Source organism: Cebidichthys violaceus, unplaced genomic scaffold (genome assembly GCF_023349555.1).
Source record: "Cebidichthys violaceus isolate CVI_PGR_0920_01 unplaced genomic scaffold, fCebVio1.0.p SCAF_6, whole genome shotgun sequence".
In the NCBI taxonomy this organism is placed as follows: domain Eukaryota; kingdom Metazoa; phylum Chordata; class Actinopteri; order Perciformes; family Stichaeidae; genus Cebidichthys; species Cebidichthys violaceus.
This window is the reverse complement of record NW_027176816.1, coordinates 16,429,514-16,445,854: the sequence shown is the minus strand read 5'-3', so window position 1 is coordinate 16,445,854 and position 16,341 is coordinate 16,429,514. Positions and strand designations below refer to the sequence as shown.

General features: G+C 42.0%; 2 protein-coding genes and 1 pseudogene across 2 annotated transcripts in view; 2 read left to right on the top strand and 1 right to left on the bottom strand.

Annotated features, from left to right (window-relative positions):
- The first annotated feature begins 1,540 nt into the window (after positions 1-1,540).
- LOC137889109 (acetylcholine receptor subunit alpha-like) lies at positions 1,541-3,421 on the top strand (annotated as a pseudogene).
- Positions 3,422-5,565: 2,144 nt separating this feature from the next.
- LOC137889107 (endoplasmic reticulum junction formation protein lunapark-B-like) lies at positions 5,566-11,876 on the bottom strand. Its single transcript, XM_068732739.1, has 16 exons — positions 11,775-11,876; positions 10,559-10,600; positions 10,451-10,476; positions 10,257-10,367; positions 10,013-10,068; positions 9,811-9,848; positions 9,366-9,456; positions 9,225-9,272; positions 8,938-9,054; positions 8,557-8,667; positions 8,183-8,288; positions 7,697-7,767; positions 7,373-7,472; positions 6,979-7,070; positions 5,885-6,052; positions 5,566-5,600 (listed from the first exon to the last, which is right to left on the bottom strand). The coding sequence occupies exons 1-16, from the start codon at positions 11,874-11,876 to the stop codon at positions 5,566-5,568; spliced, it is 1,314 nt and encodes a 437-aa protein (XP_068588840.1).
- LOC137889825 (nuclear factor 7, ovary-like) overlaps positions 11,871-16,341 on the top strand; it is a 7,506-nt gene continuing 3,035 nt past the window's right edge. The window contains exons 1-2 of the mRNA XM_068733889.1: positions 11,871-12,290; positions 14,519-16,341. The exon at positions 14,519-16,341 is cut by the window's right edge and continues 3,035 nt beyond it. Coding sequence (XP_068589990.1) covers positions 12,033-12,290; positions 14,519-15,790 — 1,530 coding nt within the window. The 5' untranslated portion in view covers positions 11,871-12,032 and the 3' untranslated portion in view covers positions 15,791-16,341. The remainder of the gene's footprint in view (positions 12,291-14,518) is intronic.

Below are 16,341 nucleotides of genomic sequence, written 5' to 3'. Positions count from 1 at the left end.
AGGGTCACAACAAAAATACAGGCTCCTTGATGGCACGGCGGCCAAAAAGAACACAAACAGCACAACACAAACACAATGCAAATAAACAATAAGATGGCACAGCGGCCAGATAACAAAGTAACGGTACCTAGCGTGGGAATCCAGTCAGTCGCAGTATTATGCTAATGTTTGGCTAATAAAGTTAGCAAAAGACACCTCATTTTTCTACATAACACCAGTCACAACAAACATATCGGCTCAGAGATGACAGAAAGCACCACAACTCAAATAACAAGTAGTTATATTAGCCCTTACGGTTCGTAGCTCTCCTTCTAGGTCGTCAGCTAGCTTCAAAAGTCTGAAGACCAGATGAACCGTGGCTGAAATGAGTCCAATTAATTACCTAGTTAGCTAATTAATTGGACCAGTCACTTATCGTACATTGTATATTAATGATAAAGTACAACTGAGGATGTTGTATGTCATGCATTAAAACCTCCTGGACCCGAGAGACCCCACCGGCGGGGACACACGAAAATTATTTTTTTTTTAAAAATTAAAAAAAATTAAAAAAAAACATCCAAAAATTCACCCACTCATAATGCCAAACAAGTGCACTCCTCAGTAACGAATATAATGATGTCGCATACCTGCTCAAACGGCAGCTGTTTGTACAAACTCTAAACACAACTCAGACAAAACCAAACCAGATACCAAATATCAAAATCCATATCGCGCCCCCTAGGCAGACCCACTCTCCACATGTATGCCAATAACGTTTTGAAAAATGCATTCAATGCTAACACCCGTTAGCTCAAGAGATCGCTAGCAACATGACGGTCGCAGCCATATTTTTCATATTCCGCTAAGACACAGCATCGCAGAGTTACTTACAAAACAAAGCCATCATCATAATCCGCATTATCGATCACATCATAAATCAGCTTCTTACTTTGAGATGTTCTGCAGCAAAAAAAAAATATGAATCCGTTCATGTTTACTCTCTATCTGCGCAGCGGACGCCCTCTGTTTGAATTCAAACACATATGGGCATTGTGCGCGCGCTCGCTGAAGGGGGAGGGTTATATGTCTCAGCAAATCGAATTTTAGAAATTTGACGCTCGGGTATTCTTTTTATTCTGATTGGCTAACAATTCTGTCAATCAAAGTCACGTTGTGTTGTCTCAATGGCGCAGACACGTCTATGGAAGGTTCATTGGGTCAAATCGACCCATCGTACCTGGAAGAGAAAAAAACTGGAATTCAGACGAGAAAATCCCATGGATGACAGACATAAACAAGCTCAGAGAGGATCCAGGCTCTCAAAATTATGCCAAACTGCTGTATTTGGATAGATTGAACACTATTAGTGATAACATAAGTGAAATATATAATTATATAGTATATACAATTACAATGGAACAGCTGGAACAAAATTACATTTTGGTTGACCTCGTTTGACCTCTCTGTACTAGATCCTCTCTAGCTCTTGGCTCTCTAGGCTTCTTCAGTACATTAGTAGACAAAATTATCTCAAGTTTCCCTGATTTTCACCCCAGCAATGGCTCGATGTGAACCAGATGAATACGGAGGCATCAGGAAGATCAGAGTCCCTTCAACCGACATTTGGAAACCAGACCTGGTGCTGTACAACAAGTAAACACACACTACTCAAACTCTCACACACACACCTATACGTCCAAATGCCTCGCATGCTTCTCTCACACTCTCCCTCTGTCCCCGTCTTCCTCTTCCTCAGCGCTGACGGCGACTTCGGTTTCGTGGATAATGGCAAAGTCCTGTTGGAGCACACTGGGATGATAACGTGGAACCCTCCGGCCATCTTTAAGAGCTACTGCGAGATCATCGTCCTCCATTTCCCGTTCGACCTGCAGAACTGCAGCATGAAGCTGGGGACCTGGACGTACCACGGACTGCTGGTCGTCATCAACCCAGTGAGTGTGACTTATATATAATATATATATTCACAGGGTTATGTTGACAGATCAGTGTGAAAGCTTGTGTCTGTGGTTTCAAATACTACAGATTTAGAAACCATCACTCCTGTCACAAAATTGTAGTTTACAGCATGTAACCCCTAAATATCTTCAACTTCATGGCCCTTTTTCTACTGCGGTGCATTACCTCCTATACGCCTGTCTTCAATGACAATGATCGGCCTGACCTCAGTAACTTCATGGAGTCTGGTGAATGGGTGCTGAAGGACTACAGGAGCTGGAAACACTGGGTTTACTACACCCGCTGCCCCGACACGCCATACCTCAACATCACCTACCACTTCCTGATGCTGCGTCTGCCTCTCTACTTCATCGTCGACGTCATCATTCCCTGCATGTCGTTCTCGTTCCTCACCGGACTGGTCTTCTACCCGCCCACCGACGTAGGCGTATACAGAAACTTGTCCAAAAAAAACCTTTGACAGTGTGACTAAATAAAGTAGGTTATGAGCGTTTCACCAGTTGGTACGAGTGACACATTTACTTGCTCACACGTGTGGCAAATATCAGGTCGGTATTATGAATGTGTAAACTGAGGAAAAGCACATGAAGTCAGATATTTTCACCCCATTTTGGGGACACTTTCATCCATGGAAAATACATGAAATCCAAAGGGATGTGGTTGTACTACATGAGCTTGTTATTCTGTAACAGAGCATACATAAAACACAAGTTACTCATCAGTTTGCCTGTAAAGCCATAACTTGCCACCATTTCTACTATAAGAGCTGTTTAAAAGTGTAAAAGTAGCCTGAGTGTCCGTCTCCCTGTCTCTACAGGTGAAAAGATGACTCTCTCCATCTCCGTCCTGCTGTCTCTGTCTGACCGTCTTCCTGCTGGTCACCGTGGAGCTGATCCCCTCCACCTCCAGCGCCGTGCCTCTCATCGGGAAGTACATGCTCTTCACAAAGGTGTTCGTTATCGCCATCATCATCATCATCACCGTCATCAACACGCATCACCGCTGGCCCAGCACTCACACCATGCCCGCCTGGATATGCAAAGTTTAGGGTTGTTTGTTTTTTTTAGCATCTATACCCGTGATGATTTAAGAAAGTGTTGTGTGTGACTGAATAAAAGGAATGCATCCGTTTGTGTCTCAGGTCTTCATAGAAACCATTCCCAACATGATGTTCTTCTCGACGATGAAGCGTCCCAGTCAGGAGATCCGGCAGAAGAGGTTGTTCCCCACCAACATGGACATCTCCGACATATCAGGCAAGGCTGCAAATAAATTAATGATACATTTGCTTTTTTAGTAAAAAAAACTAAATACACTTAAAGGTTTCCAGAAAGCCGTTTCTCTCTGCTTTGTATTATTATCATTTTTATAATGATTAAGTATTACCACAAGTATGACCAGTCTCTCCCCTGCAGGTAACCCCACCAGTGTCACCTATCAGTCTCCTTTCGCCAAAAACTAAACTACAAATGCAAAGTAAACAGATATGAAGAGATTCTGTGTATGAGATAAAGCAGAATCTGAGTTTTTAAATATTAAATATAAGTGACAGCTTCATATTTAGAACGTTTACCATGTTTTCATCAACAGCAGGGATAAAAAGCTTGTAAACACTAGTACCATCAAAGATCAAAATGTCAAAATGTGGAGTCTTTAAATTCATCACATGGTTTCTATTCAACATTCAACAAACTTTTGGTCCAAAAGCACCTTTGCTGCGATGTACTGATTCAAACGGCTAGCTCAAATCTTTGCCAAATAATTCTGGGTTGTTGTGAGTTTTTGAGGGGTTGAAAGACTAACTAGAAACACATACAATTAGTGCGAAAATCCTAAATTAAACATTTTAAAAAAACACATTTTAATGTGTTGTTGGTGTATCCCTTTAAGCATATTTAGCCTACGTGTGTTTCTAGTTCCAGACCTGGGCCCCGTTCCTCATACGTAGTTCAACTAAGTCGATCAAATGTCCTATTAGCCAGCTTAAATTAACCCATGATTGAAGTCAGGCTATCTCGGTTTCCCAAAGGCTGATCCACGCTCAATCTCGTTAATTCTAACCAGACTTCAGTTATCAGGATAATTGCGCGTGCCCGTCCTACTTCAAAAGGGGGAAGCGTCGATCACCGAAACCATGATTTTCTAACAGTAGAATGGCAAATAAACTCAAAGAAAGAGCCTCTTTTTTCTCCGCTGGCGAGCAGTAGATGATCATGAACACATATGAGGAATTCAAGACCATAATCGTGGCAAAATCTAACACCGCCACCGCTGCGAGGGCTAGACAAGAAGCATGGCAAAATATCGCAGACAAGTTAAATGCGTAAGTGTTGGGAAAATGTATAGGCTAATTTTAAGTGCCTCATCACCCCAATCAATCAGATAATATTTCTTTAAATGTGCTTGCTGGCAGTAGGCTTAATAGAATACATCATCGAATGAGATCTTGCTAGCGAAAAAAATAATTCTCAACTCTTTCAGAATAAGTAGATAAAAACAAGCCCATAGAGTATCTAATTGATACAAATTAGATATTTATGAGAATATATGCACTGCATGCACTTATGTATCATGTACTATATATGTGTATATACATGTATGTGTAGATTACCATATAGAAAGTAAGAGTTTGAATATGTGTGTGCGAATCTGTATGGGCGGATCAGTATGTATGTATTCTTCATAATCAGAAAGAGCTTCAGAAAAACCAACGACTACATTTAATTGTGGAGGTTCACTTTTCCTGTGCTGTAAAAATGTTTTGGTTAAGAACAATGATAAGACATCGCAGATAATGCAGCAGCGTGATACTGAATGGGTTTTAACCACACATTTAAAACACAATAAAAAATGCTCCTCTGCTAAAAACACATAAGTGAAAATAATTTGCAGCTGACAAAAGTTGGCCAATGAAAAAGCTAGACTGCATGTAACTTTCTAACCAGAAAAGAGGAAACAAAGGCATCAGTGTAGAGGCTTGCAGCAGCTGCTTTCTCTGGTGAGTATCATCGATTCAGCTGCAGATCTGAGAGCAGCTGACGAGCTCGTATGGGGGATTAAAAGAAGAGCTGAAGAAAAGCTAAAGCAGTAGCTTGAAACCTTGAGGTCCTGATTCACAACAGGAGTGTCTTAAGATGCTTTTTGTTTGATTTCATGCGTTTCTCACAACCCAACAAAACAATAAATAACATGTCTGTTACATATTTGAAATTGCGTCGTAATAATAACCTGTGATATTCATCAAAATATACAAACACCACACTGAGTGGGGTCAGCAAAATGAAGAATCAGGATTTAACAGAGGACGAACCATTTTTGAACCAGCAGTTGTACCTCAAATCTCAACTCGTCATTAACAAATCATACTTACATCCATCATGAAGTAGGTTAGTCACCACATAGAGCACTACAAGCAGCCAACTGCTCTCTGGAGGAACGGCTTTAGGATTCAAACTACAATCATCGATCTGACACCTTCCCATGACCCGATCCAACTTTTAGGACATCATATGTTGGCATCATTTTAGGCAATATCATATATCAATTCCAGTATAATTAATGATGCATTCATTCATTTAGAATACACACCATTTTCTGAGCACATCACTAAATAATCTCCTCTGTGTTCTTAGTCTGACGGTCTTTTGACGGTGAAAAAACAAACCGTTGACAATAAAAGCAAACTTGCAAACAAGTGAGACTGATGTACTTTTTGGTTGCAAGATAGAACAATAGAATTAAACTGTTGATGCTTGTCCGCCTATATTGCATTAAAATGCCACCTGTCTATCATGGCCAGTACCAACACCTGTTGTCTGGACCGATGATCCGACGTCCCCGGTCCTCTTCTGGACTCTCTGCAACTACGAAGGCTGAGACTCGGTCTCGGGGGGGGGGGGGGGGGGGGGGGGGGGGGGGCTGTGACTCTGCTCTGATTCCACCTCTTCCTCCTCCTGAATCACTTCCTCCTCCTCTTCCTCCTCCTCCTCCTCCTGCTGCTCCTCCTCCTCCTGCTGCTGCTGCTGCTCCTCCTCCTGGCTCTCACTATCTACTTCTTTAGTGGGTCCTTCGTCTTCCCCCAACTCTCTCTCATCTGAGGAGAAGGCATGCAAGTAAGACTCTTATAAAACCAGCAAATGAACAGACAGAATAAATAGTGAAGGGTGAGCAAAAAAGTCTCAGATAATGTGAATAGTTTGCAATGCAGCACATGATTAGGTGTTGGGAGTTAAAATCAAAGACAATTTCCAGCATTCCCTTTGTCAGGGTTGGGAGGAGTGGAGAGCGTAAGAGGCGTGAGGAACGTCTCCCTCCTCTTATCCAACAACACAGCTTTCAAGCGCAAAATTAAAACAGAAACATGTCTGTTCAACTCAAACAAAACCCCTTTTTTATCATCAACACCAGAATCATTGGTTCTTAATGTCAAGTTTAGTATGTTTCACTGTGGATCGAAAAGGATTCCCAATCTCAATGCAATCTGCCAAGCTTCCATAAACAAATACATCTCGTCTGAATGGGGGTTAAATTATCAGACACAATATAAAACCTTATGCACTAAATACATGACACTGTTTTTTGTTGTTTTTGTTTTTTAATGTGTAGATTAGAAAGCAAATCAGTCAATTTAGGAACTACATCTGAATATTTTGTGCACACCAGATCTGGGTCAAACAAGTGTATTTTCTATTTTAAGGTTATATTCATCATTTGCTAAACAAATACAAAGATTCAGGACAATTCAGACGATAATAGATCAGTTATTATGTTTCTGTGATTTTCTAAACTTTGCCAGATTGATTTTAATTATCTGATTAAGATCAAATGTATTTGGAAACAGTGCTGGACCCAGGTCTGGTGAAAACATCCAATTAGTCCTTCAACCTTGAGATCTTTTTAGTGCGATTAGAGGCAGCAGATCTACCAGGTTATGGATTCTATAGCGGAGGAAACTGATCCATTCTGAGGTAATCAGTCTAGATTAAGCCGGATCAGACAGTGCAGGGAGAGGAGGGGGACCTGGATTCTGCAGAGGTCGGTTCTGAGGGGTCTTTGGACTCTGCTGGATCCGGAAACTGGGAGCTGGACCCATGGCTAGAGGCAAGATCACACTGTTACACCCACTGGTCACTATAAGGCAACATGGTTAGTGTGCTCACAGGTCTGACAAAAGGAAATGTGCTGAGGTTCCTTTGTAAAAATGATATTAACTAGCATTGAACTGGTACGCCGCTCTGCAAGCTACTTTCTTCTGCTTACTAGTTTGTGTTGCACCGCCACGACAACAAACGATTGCCTGCACCTAGAACGAACCAATTCAATTGTGTCAACTGATTTCATCTGGTAAAAAATATGAATAGAAGATATTGAGAGATTACCTCATGTCAGTTGGATTTCTCAACTCTAACGTTACAGTTTCTTAAAATCTCTGTCGCTTTCTGGAGCAGAGAGGATGGCGATATTTGAAGGTGGTGAAGGTGTCTCACCTCTGCTGGCCCCTTGCTCACTAACAACTACGTAAAGGGTAGAAGTGGACATCATTAACGTTGGGAAAAGAATCAAACACAAACTAATGAGAAAAGGTCAACTAGAGCACTTCACTAGAAGCCTTTAACACGAGCGGTTAGGACAGGAGTCAGTGACATTAAGATGCACAGAACGAGATTAGAAGGAGAGATTGTAAAGAAAATGTACATTATGTTCCCTCTTAAATGTAATGATGTGTTTCTGTTCTTACCGAGATATTCAAACTCTTCTTTCAGAGCCATGCCGTTATGAGAAAAACACTGCTGGCAGACCAAAGCATATCTAATGGAAGGAAGGAAGGAGGGACAGGGGCAGATGCTGTTTGATAAAATAATTTTGCAACGTTCATTTCATTCAAGGAGTCATTTAGCAAAAGTTAATTTCCATTAATCTTCCTCGTCTACTTTCGTCAGTGAGGACCTGTTTCCCAAAGGACCTCTGATGACCCCAGGAGACATGTACTTTACTCCTCAATCATAGGGAAACATAAAGCTCAATAGGTGCAGCTAACTAGCATATTAGGGGTTTGATCAAGGACTCCACACAAGTCCTGAAGGCAGGAGAAGTATATTTATCATTCTACTGCTAAAGATTCCCAATCTTATAGGTTTGTGTGGGTAGAGGAGGTCTGACAATGACTGAACACCACGCCCTTGTGGGGAATCTGCAGACTGCTAAATAACAGAAGGGTCTTCACCTGTTCTGTGGTCCGTCCCCGACCAGGTGTTCAATGACTCGGTCCACGGCTCCCCTGTCTTTGGGCAGGATGGGTCTTGCCAATGGAGGACCCGGTGGGTGCATGCCTTTTAGAAAACAGATGGGAATGAGTACAAACACAAAAAGGAGAATGCATTGATCTTTTTAAATTCAGAAATTTGACATTTCATACAGATTCAAGGTATTACATTTTAGTTCACAGACTTGCTGATCTCTGTTGGCCTCAGTACAATGTGCAGAGTTGGAGCCTATATTCACTACATGGGTCTTACAAAACCCAAACTAAGACTGTAGAAACCAGCCACAGCACTGTTTATTTTATGACAAGATGCAATCACATGCTTTTCAACCTACCTACTCCTGGTAGAGGAGAGTAGGGGGTCCTGGGTATCGCCCCCTGGAGGACGGAGGCAGACAGAGCAGATGTCTCCGGTGGTCCTCCTGGAGCTGAGAGAGGGACATGTTCTGTAAGGAGAGCAACACGGGATGAAGACACAGACGCATGTCTACAACAACTAAGTCAAAGGCAACTGGGCTTTCTGTTCATTCCAGTTGCCTTTGACTTAGTGCTTCATCCAGAATCTGAGAGTCTTCACAGTCGGACAGAGACCTGTAGTATTCCTCGGTGAAAGAACACAACTGACGAGCTCTCACTGTCAACTCAAGGTGCTGTGTGGGTCCAAACTGTGATGCTCCATCACACTTGATGTTAAGTGTCTCTGTATGCCCCCTTACCCACAGGTGTGCCCCCTGGTCCCAACATGGGCCGTGCTCCAGGTGGGGGAGTCATTGCCATTGCACCCGGGGTGCCCATCGGCATGGCTCTCATTGGCATCCCTCTCTGTCCAATCTCTGCATAGAGGAGAGGAATAATCACAGAATTTGGTCTTTTTCAGATGTAATTTTGATTTATTACTTTTTGTAGCTGTCGTCTCTGCACACCTATAGCCTGAGCTCCATCAAAAGCCACTGAACAAACTTTAAATGTTTATCTTTCCGTTGTGTATTGATGTGCGTCATACCTTGTTCTGGCCTGGGAGTCATCTGAGGACGCAGCAAGACTCCAGCTCCTACAACATAACAGCAAACAGAACCAACAAAAGTCAATCCAAACACCAAAAAACACTAAAAGATAAAACTAGAACAAAAAAAGACAACAGCACTCACAGCTTTCTTCTTAGTGTCGGGATCAAAGCGTTCCAGGATGAGTTTGGCGTTTTTGTACGTCTCCGTTTCCATCACTTCCTCCAGCTGGAAACACAAACAAGGGAAACGGTCATTTTAACACTGAATTGTGGTCCGTTAGTTAAAACATAGATGAGCCCTGATGATAAACTTAACCTGAATCATTTTGTAACAAAACCTAAATGATAAGAAGGGAAACTACACTAAGGAAACATTAGGAGGCAGCTGCAATTAACACGTAACAATTGTTGTGGCAAGAAATATTACTTTGCATAATGTTAAAAAAAAAATGACATTTTGCATTTTAACATTTTGAACAGTCACACTCCCTAACGTCATGACATCCATGACAACCATCTCTTTAAACAAGTCAGTAAAAGCCACATATATTAAATGTTGAGTGTGAAAAATGTGTCACAATCTTTTTTTTTTGGAAACCTTTAAATCTTCCAATTTATCATCTTAAAAAAAGGAGACAATAACAACAGTGTTGTGAGTTTAAGTCTCCAACAAAAAGAGGTTATAAAAACTCTAGAAAAATACTACGTCAAAATGTCATTTGGTAAGTCACAACATTAACCAAACCATGAAACAGATGTGTTATGTGTTCACTGGATGGACAGACGGACAACTGACTGTTTGGAAAAGAGAAAGACCAACAACTTCCTGATGAACCAAACCCTGAGGACGAGGGAGAAGAAGAGAAGCACATGTTCTTAATAATCAGCTTCAGAGTCAAACTTTTCAACTAACATTAACTCACTTTGCACACTGTACAGTTTCTCAAAGAAAACACCATGCATTGAAGGAACAGGGTACTAAAGTAATAGTTTGAAGATGGTTGTGAGGGATATTATGAATGAACTCACAGCACAGGGCATATGAAGAAAGGCAGGGCCATGGCTATTCTCTGAAACCATTGTTCAGGTAGATAGAGCCAGTACACGACCAGCGGTACATGTACGTTCAGTGTGATCGTCCTGTAATTCAATCATCCTGCTTTTGAGAAAGGCCCCTGATATATTGTATAACTGTATATATTCATTGTGAGAAGCTAAAATACAAACTGGGCATGCATGGACCACTCAACTGCACTCATAATCCAAAGGAAAACACAGAGAAACTGAGTGACTAAGAAAGACAAAAATCAGATCCAGTGTTTAGTCAGTACCTTGTCAATGTTCTCCAGCTGCTCCACTGTGGTTGGCTTTGTCTGGATTGAGGATAAAGATCAGAAAGTCATCATCGAGTTCATCAGACAAAATAACAGACAAAGGTATCACAGTCAACAGATTAACAACCGATTGATGTGTCAGTAATCAACCAACCCTGTCACTGTAAACACGTCACTTCCTGGTTCACTGAAATATATTGGCTGACTGTCTAGAAAAGAAAATGTAACTTCACATTTCTCTACATCTGTGCATATTCCTCTCATTATACTTCTTACTCGCTTTCTGAAAATGTATGATTTCAAAAACCAAGGGTTGCACTTTCTATTGCTCACCCACTCTGTCTGTCTGTCTCTCTTTCCCTTTGACTTCTCTAGTACGTCTAACAATAGCACTTGAATTTCATCAAGCTCGGGTGCAGGGTTCACTGTGTCGACAGTTAACACAACCACATCATCTCAAATACTTTCATCACTTGAAAATCACAAAAATCCACTCTGATTCAGTATTCAACTTATTTGTTGTCTCACTGTTCAGGGCTTGTGAAGTAAAATAATTGTGTTGCAGAACAGAGGGTCAGTCTTATTGATTTCTGTCCATTTAGAATTGTTTAATGAATACTGGGTGATGTACTGCAGAACTTGGCCCCATGCTAGATTTCAGCCCTCTTAAATCTTTGTAATGAAAGACAACAGTATTAATGTCGGTCCCAGCTGTCTCTCTGACTCAGCATTCCAACCAATAAAGTCATGTGACAAAAAAGACATTGTATAGTATGTTAAAAAGTCGAAATAGAGTATATTTGAAAATGTCATGTGTTGAAAAAGTTAAAGCATAGCATGTTGAAGAAATTCAGAAAAAGTCAGTTTTGTATGTTAAATAGAAGACAACTAAAAAGTAATTGTATAAAATGTAGACAAACGCCATAGTATAGTATCTTGAAAGTCACATGTCATGGTTTATGTCAAGATTCATAGTATAGTATGTCAAAAAAGTGGCAACATTATTCTATATTGTTTAATCTTAATTCCAATAAAGCCTCATTGAATTGCATTGAACGAAGTAAAACTTCTCTGAAAAATTTAAACTAAAGCAAACACACACTGAAGACCAACTCAAGCTAAACTTACATAAAATAAAATGTTTAACTATTGAAATGTGGCGGACAGCGTGAAGGACTGGTTGAGCTCAGTATACCAGCAGTTTCGACCTCACACTCCCACGTGCCCCTCTAACAAAGTGTCGGTGGTCCTCGATGACGCAGGTGGAGTGATTAAACACAGAAGCGTGTCCCTGTTTGTAGAAGAGAGCTGTCATTCTGAGCTCTAACGTGTTGTGCTGAGTCAAGGGGTGCGGCCTCTTCTTCTTTTCTTTTTTTTTTTTTTACAGGAAAGTGAAACTGAAGGAAATGAAACTGAACTGTTACAAAAACAACACTAGGGTAAGCCAGCCTGGCAGAGCGAGTGAAGAGCCATGGCGTCCGCTGCGTACTCCGAGGATTTGACCTGTCCCGTTTGTCAGACCATCTTCGCGGATCCGGTGACTCTTCTCTGCGGACACTCCTTCTGCAGAGACTGCATCGCAGGTGGTCCGAGTCCGCAGTGTCCACAGTGTGAGACAGCCGTGCCGGAGTTGTGTTGTCCGCCAACCACTCTTACATTGAAGAGGCTCGCTGAGAAGGCCAAAGAAGCAGAGAAGATGAAGAAAGAGAACGGGAGAGACGGAGCAGAGGTAAGTTGGTGATATTCAAAAGTTATCAGCCATGCACGTGTTGGTCATTGCGGGACGTTGCGCACATTTCATGTAGGCCAATAAAATAAAAAATAAAAAATAATAATAAATTATACAAATTGTCAATATTTGCGTTTTTGAAATATGGAATGCACCCAGTAATATGTGTATATAATAAAATATGATATCTGCGCAAAATATATGATTTTCTTGCACTCCTCTCTGAATGTCTCAGTAGCGTTGGGGCCGTGGACAAATGGCCCACAGGAGGCGGGTCTGTGAAGCAGTTTAGCCAATTGCTGATTAAAGATATAAATGTGTGATAATCAATGTAGCCAATCAGCGTCATCAAATACATTCAGTGTGGGGCAAAATGTGTATCGCCTTAAACTGCGCGTCCTCGTCAGGACTAGTCTCTACAGGCGAGCGCGAGCACTACTCCTCCAAGACCCGTTTGAGAGGAGAACTTTGGTGAAACTGCAGGTGAAAGAGCTGATCCCAGATCAGCCTGACCTCACAATCAGGCAGCAGACAAGTGGGAAAGGGAAGCAGTACATGCGAAGCTTCTCTAGTAGCTGTACACCAGGAAGGTTTGGCTAGGATGCAGTCATGCTAATGCGTTATTTTGCTTTTTAAAACAACGGGGACAGATCCAGCATGGACAGTAACGGGAGTGAGGGATATGAAGCACCTGTTTGAGAAAGTAAGGAAACATGAGAACACCAGGGCACACATGGAGAACTCTGTCAAGCAGCCATATTAGGCAACAAGAACATCTTTTCTTGTTGTCCTCAGTCTCATTTGCTTAACTTGGTCATGGAGGCATCAACATTTAATTAAGATGGTAAATTAACAGTGGAAACTCATCATAGCTTAATTTAACACCATTATTCCTAATTGCACTTCATGTTTACTTCTCCTGATTTTTACCTCCCTATGGTTTCCCTAACAGACAAGGTCCATAGAGGCATCTCAATGAATAAACATGTTCTATTATTTATTAGTGCTGGGCAATGATTACCATTTTTAATCGCATGATTTTTCTGTAATTAATCGCATTGTTATGCGCAAAGTTCAATAATGAATTCAAAAGTAGTGTATTGCGCACTTTTATTTTAAAAGTACTGCTATATGAACAACAGTGCAATAACATTTGGTTTGCAAACACTTTAAAACAAATAAGGTTCTTTTTAACAGCAGTAGCCTATTCCCTTTACACAGTAGCAGTTATCTGTGCTAAGTGTGCTGACTTTATTTGAAACGTTCCACTGCTGTGCAACATGAATAAAATGTTCTGCGCGTTTCATCAAAATGTCTGTCTTCTGTTTTCATGACAGTCAGAGCATGTGAATGCAGCTCCCACTGTTCATCAATATAATGCACTGTAACTCCGAGGTAATTATGGTTACCCAGCGATGTCCAGTGAGAGCAACAGCTGGTGCATTTTCTAACACCGTCGCTTTTGTAGTCCTCTCCATTTCATACAACTTGTGTGATGGTGTGTCTTGAGGGAGGCTCATGCATGCCGTCATTCGTTGTGATCCTAAAGGTGCGTTCACACCAATTGAATTGCCTGAGAGGGTGACAAAAATAAGATGTCCTGACGTGTTTGTCAAAGTGTTATTTACTGCTTTTTTACGTGTTGGAATAAATATTTAACTGCATAGTAATGCGTTTTTGATACCTTCATTATTTTGCATTAAATCATACTGGGATGTTTGCTGAAATTGATTGGATGTGGCACAGCCCTACCGAGAACATTTTCCACCAGCCACCACTGTCTGGTTGTATAGAAGTCTATGAGAAAATGACTCTACTTCTCTCTTGATTTATTACCTCAGTAAACATGAGTTTATGGTCTCAGTCTCTAGTTTCAAGTCTTCTTCAATACAGCATGATGTTCATTTAGTAAATGATGGTCTATTTAGAGTCAAATAGAGCATAAAGCAGAATATGCTTTAGGGCGGGGCTACTGTGATTGACAGGTTGCTGATGCTACCAGAGCTGTATACGTTGTCTCTACGTCACTCCTCTGCATTCCAAAAATGGTAACTTCCATTTATTGGTTGCAAAAAAAACAACATGGCAACAACCGTAATTCAAGATGGTGACGGTGAAATTGCCAAACTCAAGGCTTCAAAACAGCAGTCCACAAAGCAATGGGTGACGTCACTATGACTCTGTCTACTTCTTATGGTTGTATAGATTATTTATTTATTTTTTCACAGGCGGCTAAGCTGTGCCCGGAGCATGAAGAAAAGCTCAAACTGTTCTGCGTCACAGATCAGCAGCTGGCTTGTATCATATGCCGAGACGCTGAGAGGCACAACGGGCACAAGTTCAAACCCGTCAAGGAAGCAGCCGCGTCCCTGAGACGGGAACTGGAGGGGGGCATGGAGGGCCTTTGCAGCGACATCGTCGCTACAGAGAGCCTCGCCCACACACAGAGGGCGAAAATGACGAAAACCACGGAGAAGTCTCAGCAGCTGGCAACACAAATCCACAGGCAGTTTGAGGAGATGCACCAGTTTCTGAGGAAGAGAGAAGATGAGGTAAAGAATGAGCTGCGATGCAAAGAGGAAGAGACTGTTGAGAGAATGAGGGAGCGCTTAGACGCTATGGAGACCGCTTTGTCCCAGAGCAGGGAGTTGGAGGGAGCGCTGACGTCGGTTCTGCAGATTGAAGACTCTGAGGGACTCTTGAGGAGCTGGACTGAGGGTAACAGCAGGGCGGCCCCGGAGCGCTTATTCAGGCCCAGGGCGAACGATCTCCAAGTGGTGAACGCCTCGCTCTCTTTGGGGCCTTATGAAAGCCACCTGCAGTTCTTTGTGTGGAAGGAGATGCTCCAGCTGATCCAGCCCCGAGCAGAGCTGCTCTCACTCAAGACCAATAGCGCAGATATAACGGTGTCTGATGATGGGCGGAGTTTGTTGTGCACTCCCAAGAGCAAACCAGCTCCATCAAGGGGTCACTCCTCCGGTTTTGGCACCAACGTAAGGTCTGGCTTATTCCCAGAGTATGGTTCCACTGCAGGATTCGGCCAAAACACAGCTTTCAACTTTGCCACGGGTTTAAACTCTGGTTCCAGTGCCTTTGACTGGGCTATGCGTACAGGATCGGGCCAAACCACAGCCTCCTCAATCATAACCAATGTATTCAGTGTCAATGAGTTCACTTCAGGGCAACATTACTGGGAGACAGAGGTTGGACTCAGGGACTATTGGGCACTAGGGATAAAAGATCATTTCCTGAACTACGACGGCCAGAAATATTCCACCTGTAGTCCCAAAACGACCACAGAGCTAGCACTTGAAGCCAGACCTCGAAAGATTGGCATTTACCTGAACTGCTCCTCCAAGAAGCTCTCCTTCTACGATGCAGACAACATGACACACATTCACACTCTGAGCTCTGGTCTCATGTCCACGCCACTGTCGGCACATTTCAACATCAGAGTCACAGCACCTGATCGTAACCCTCTGACGGTGTGCTGGTACTGAAGTCCAGATCATTATCACAACAGGTTTCAGCTTTTTAAGGAGCTGAACCGATCCAAACATTAGACGGGTTCAAAGCTTCACATCAAAGGAGATGAATGGAGTAAATGCACCAAATCTAGAAAAGTGTAATACATATTTCCATAGGTCTGTCTGGCTTTCTAGCATTTCTATGGGCTTCATCATAGGGCTTGTGATTATGGTGTCTTATGGTATATGCAGTACCACATAAACTCATTATTGTTCTGTTGCCAGATTGTGAATGTTATGTATTATTTGTGATTCTCTATAGTTTCCTCTGTCTGACATGTCATGCCTCTCTGTCACCACTGGAGGGCGGTGTTATGTAACCTCCTCTGTATGAGGCTGTGAACAGCAGATCACTCTGTTTTCATAAAACTTTGTTGGCTCAAAACATTGATCAGAATTTTTTGAATAAAGAAAGCAACTTAATTTGTGTTGGACATTTCCTCCCACACAGAGAAACATGTCCTCCAGAGAGAACTATATCCTCTACAAACTGCTTCATGTAGAATTAAGAGGCTCCTAAACAT

Coding starts and splice junctions, on each gene's coding strand:
- LOC137889107 (XM_068732739.1), bottom strand. CDS start 11,876: ATGACAGCTCTCTTCTACAAACAGGGACACGCTTCTGTGTTTAATCAC. Junction 10,477..10,558: donor AGCTGGAGAACATTGACAAG/GTACTGACTAAA, acceptor TTATGAGTGCAG/TTGAGTGGTCCATGCATGCC. Junction 7,768..8,182: donor GGGGACGGACCACAGAACAG/GTGAAGACCCTT, acceptor TCCTTCCATTAG/ATATGCTTTGGTCTGCCAGC.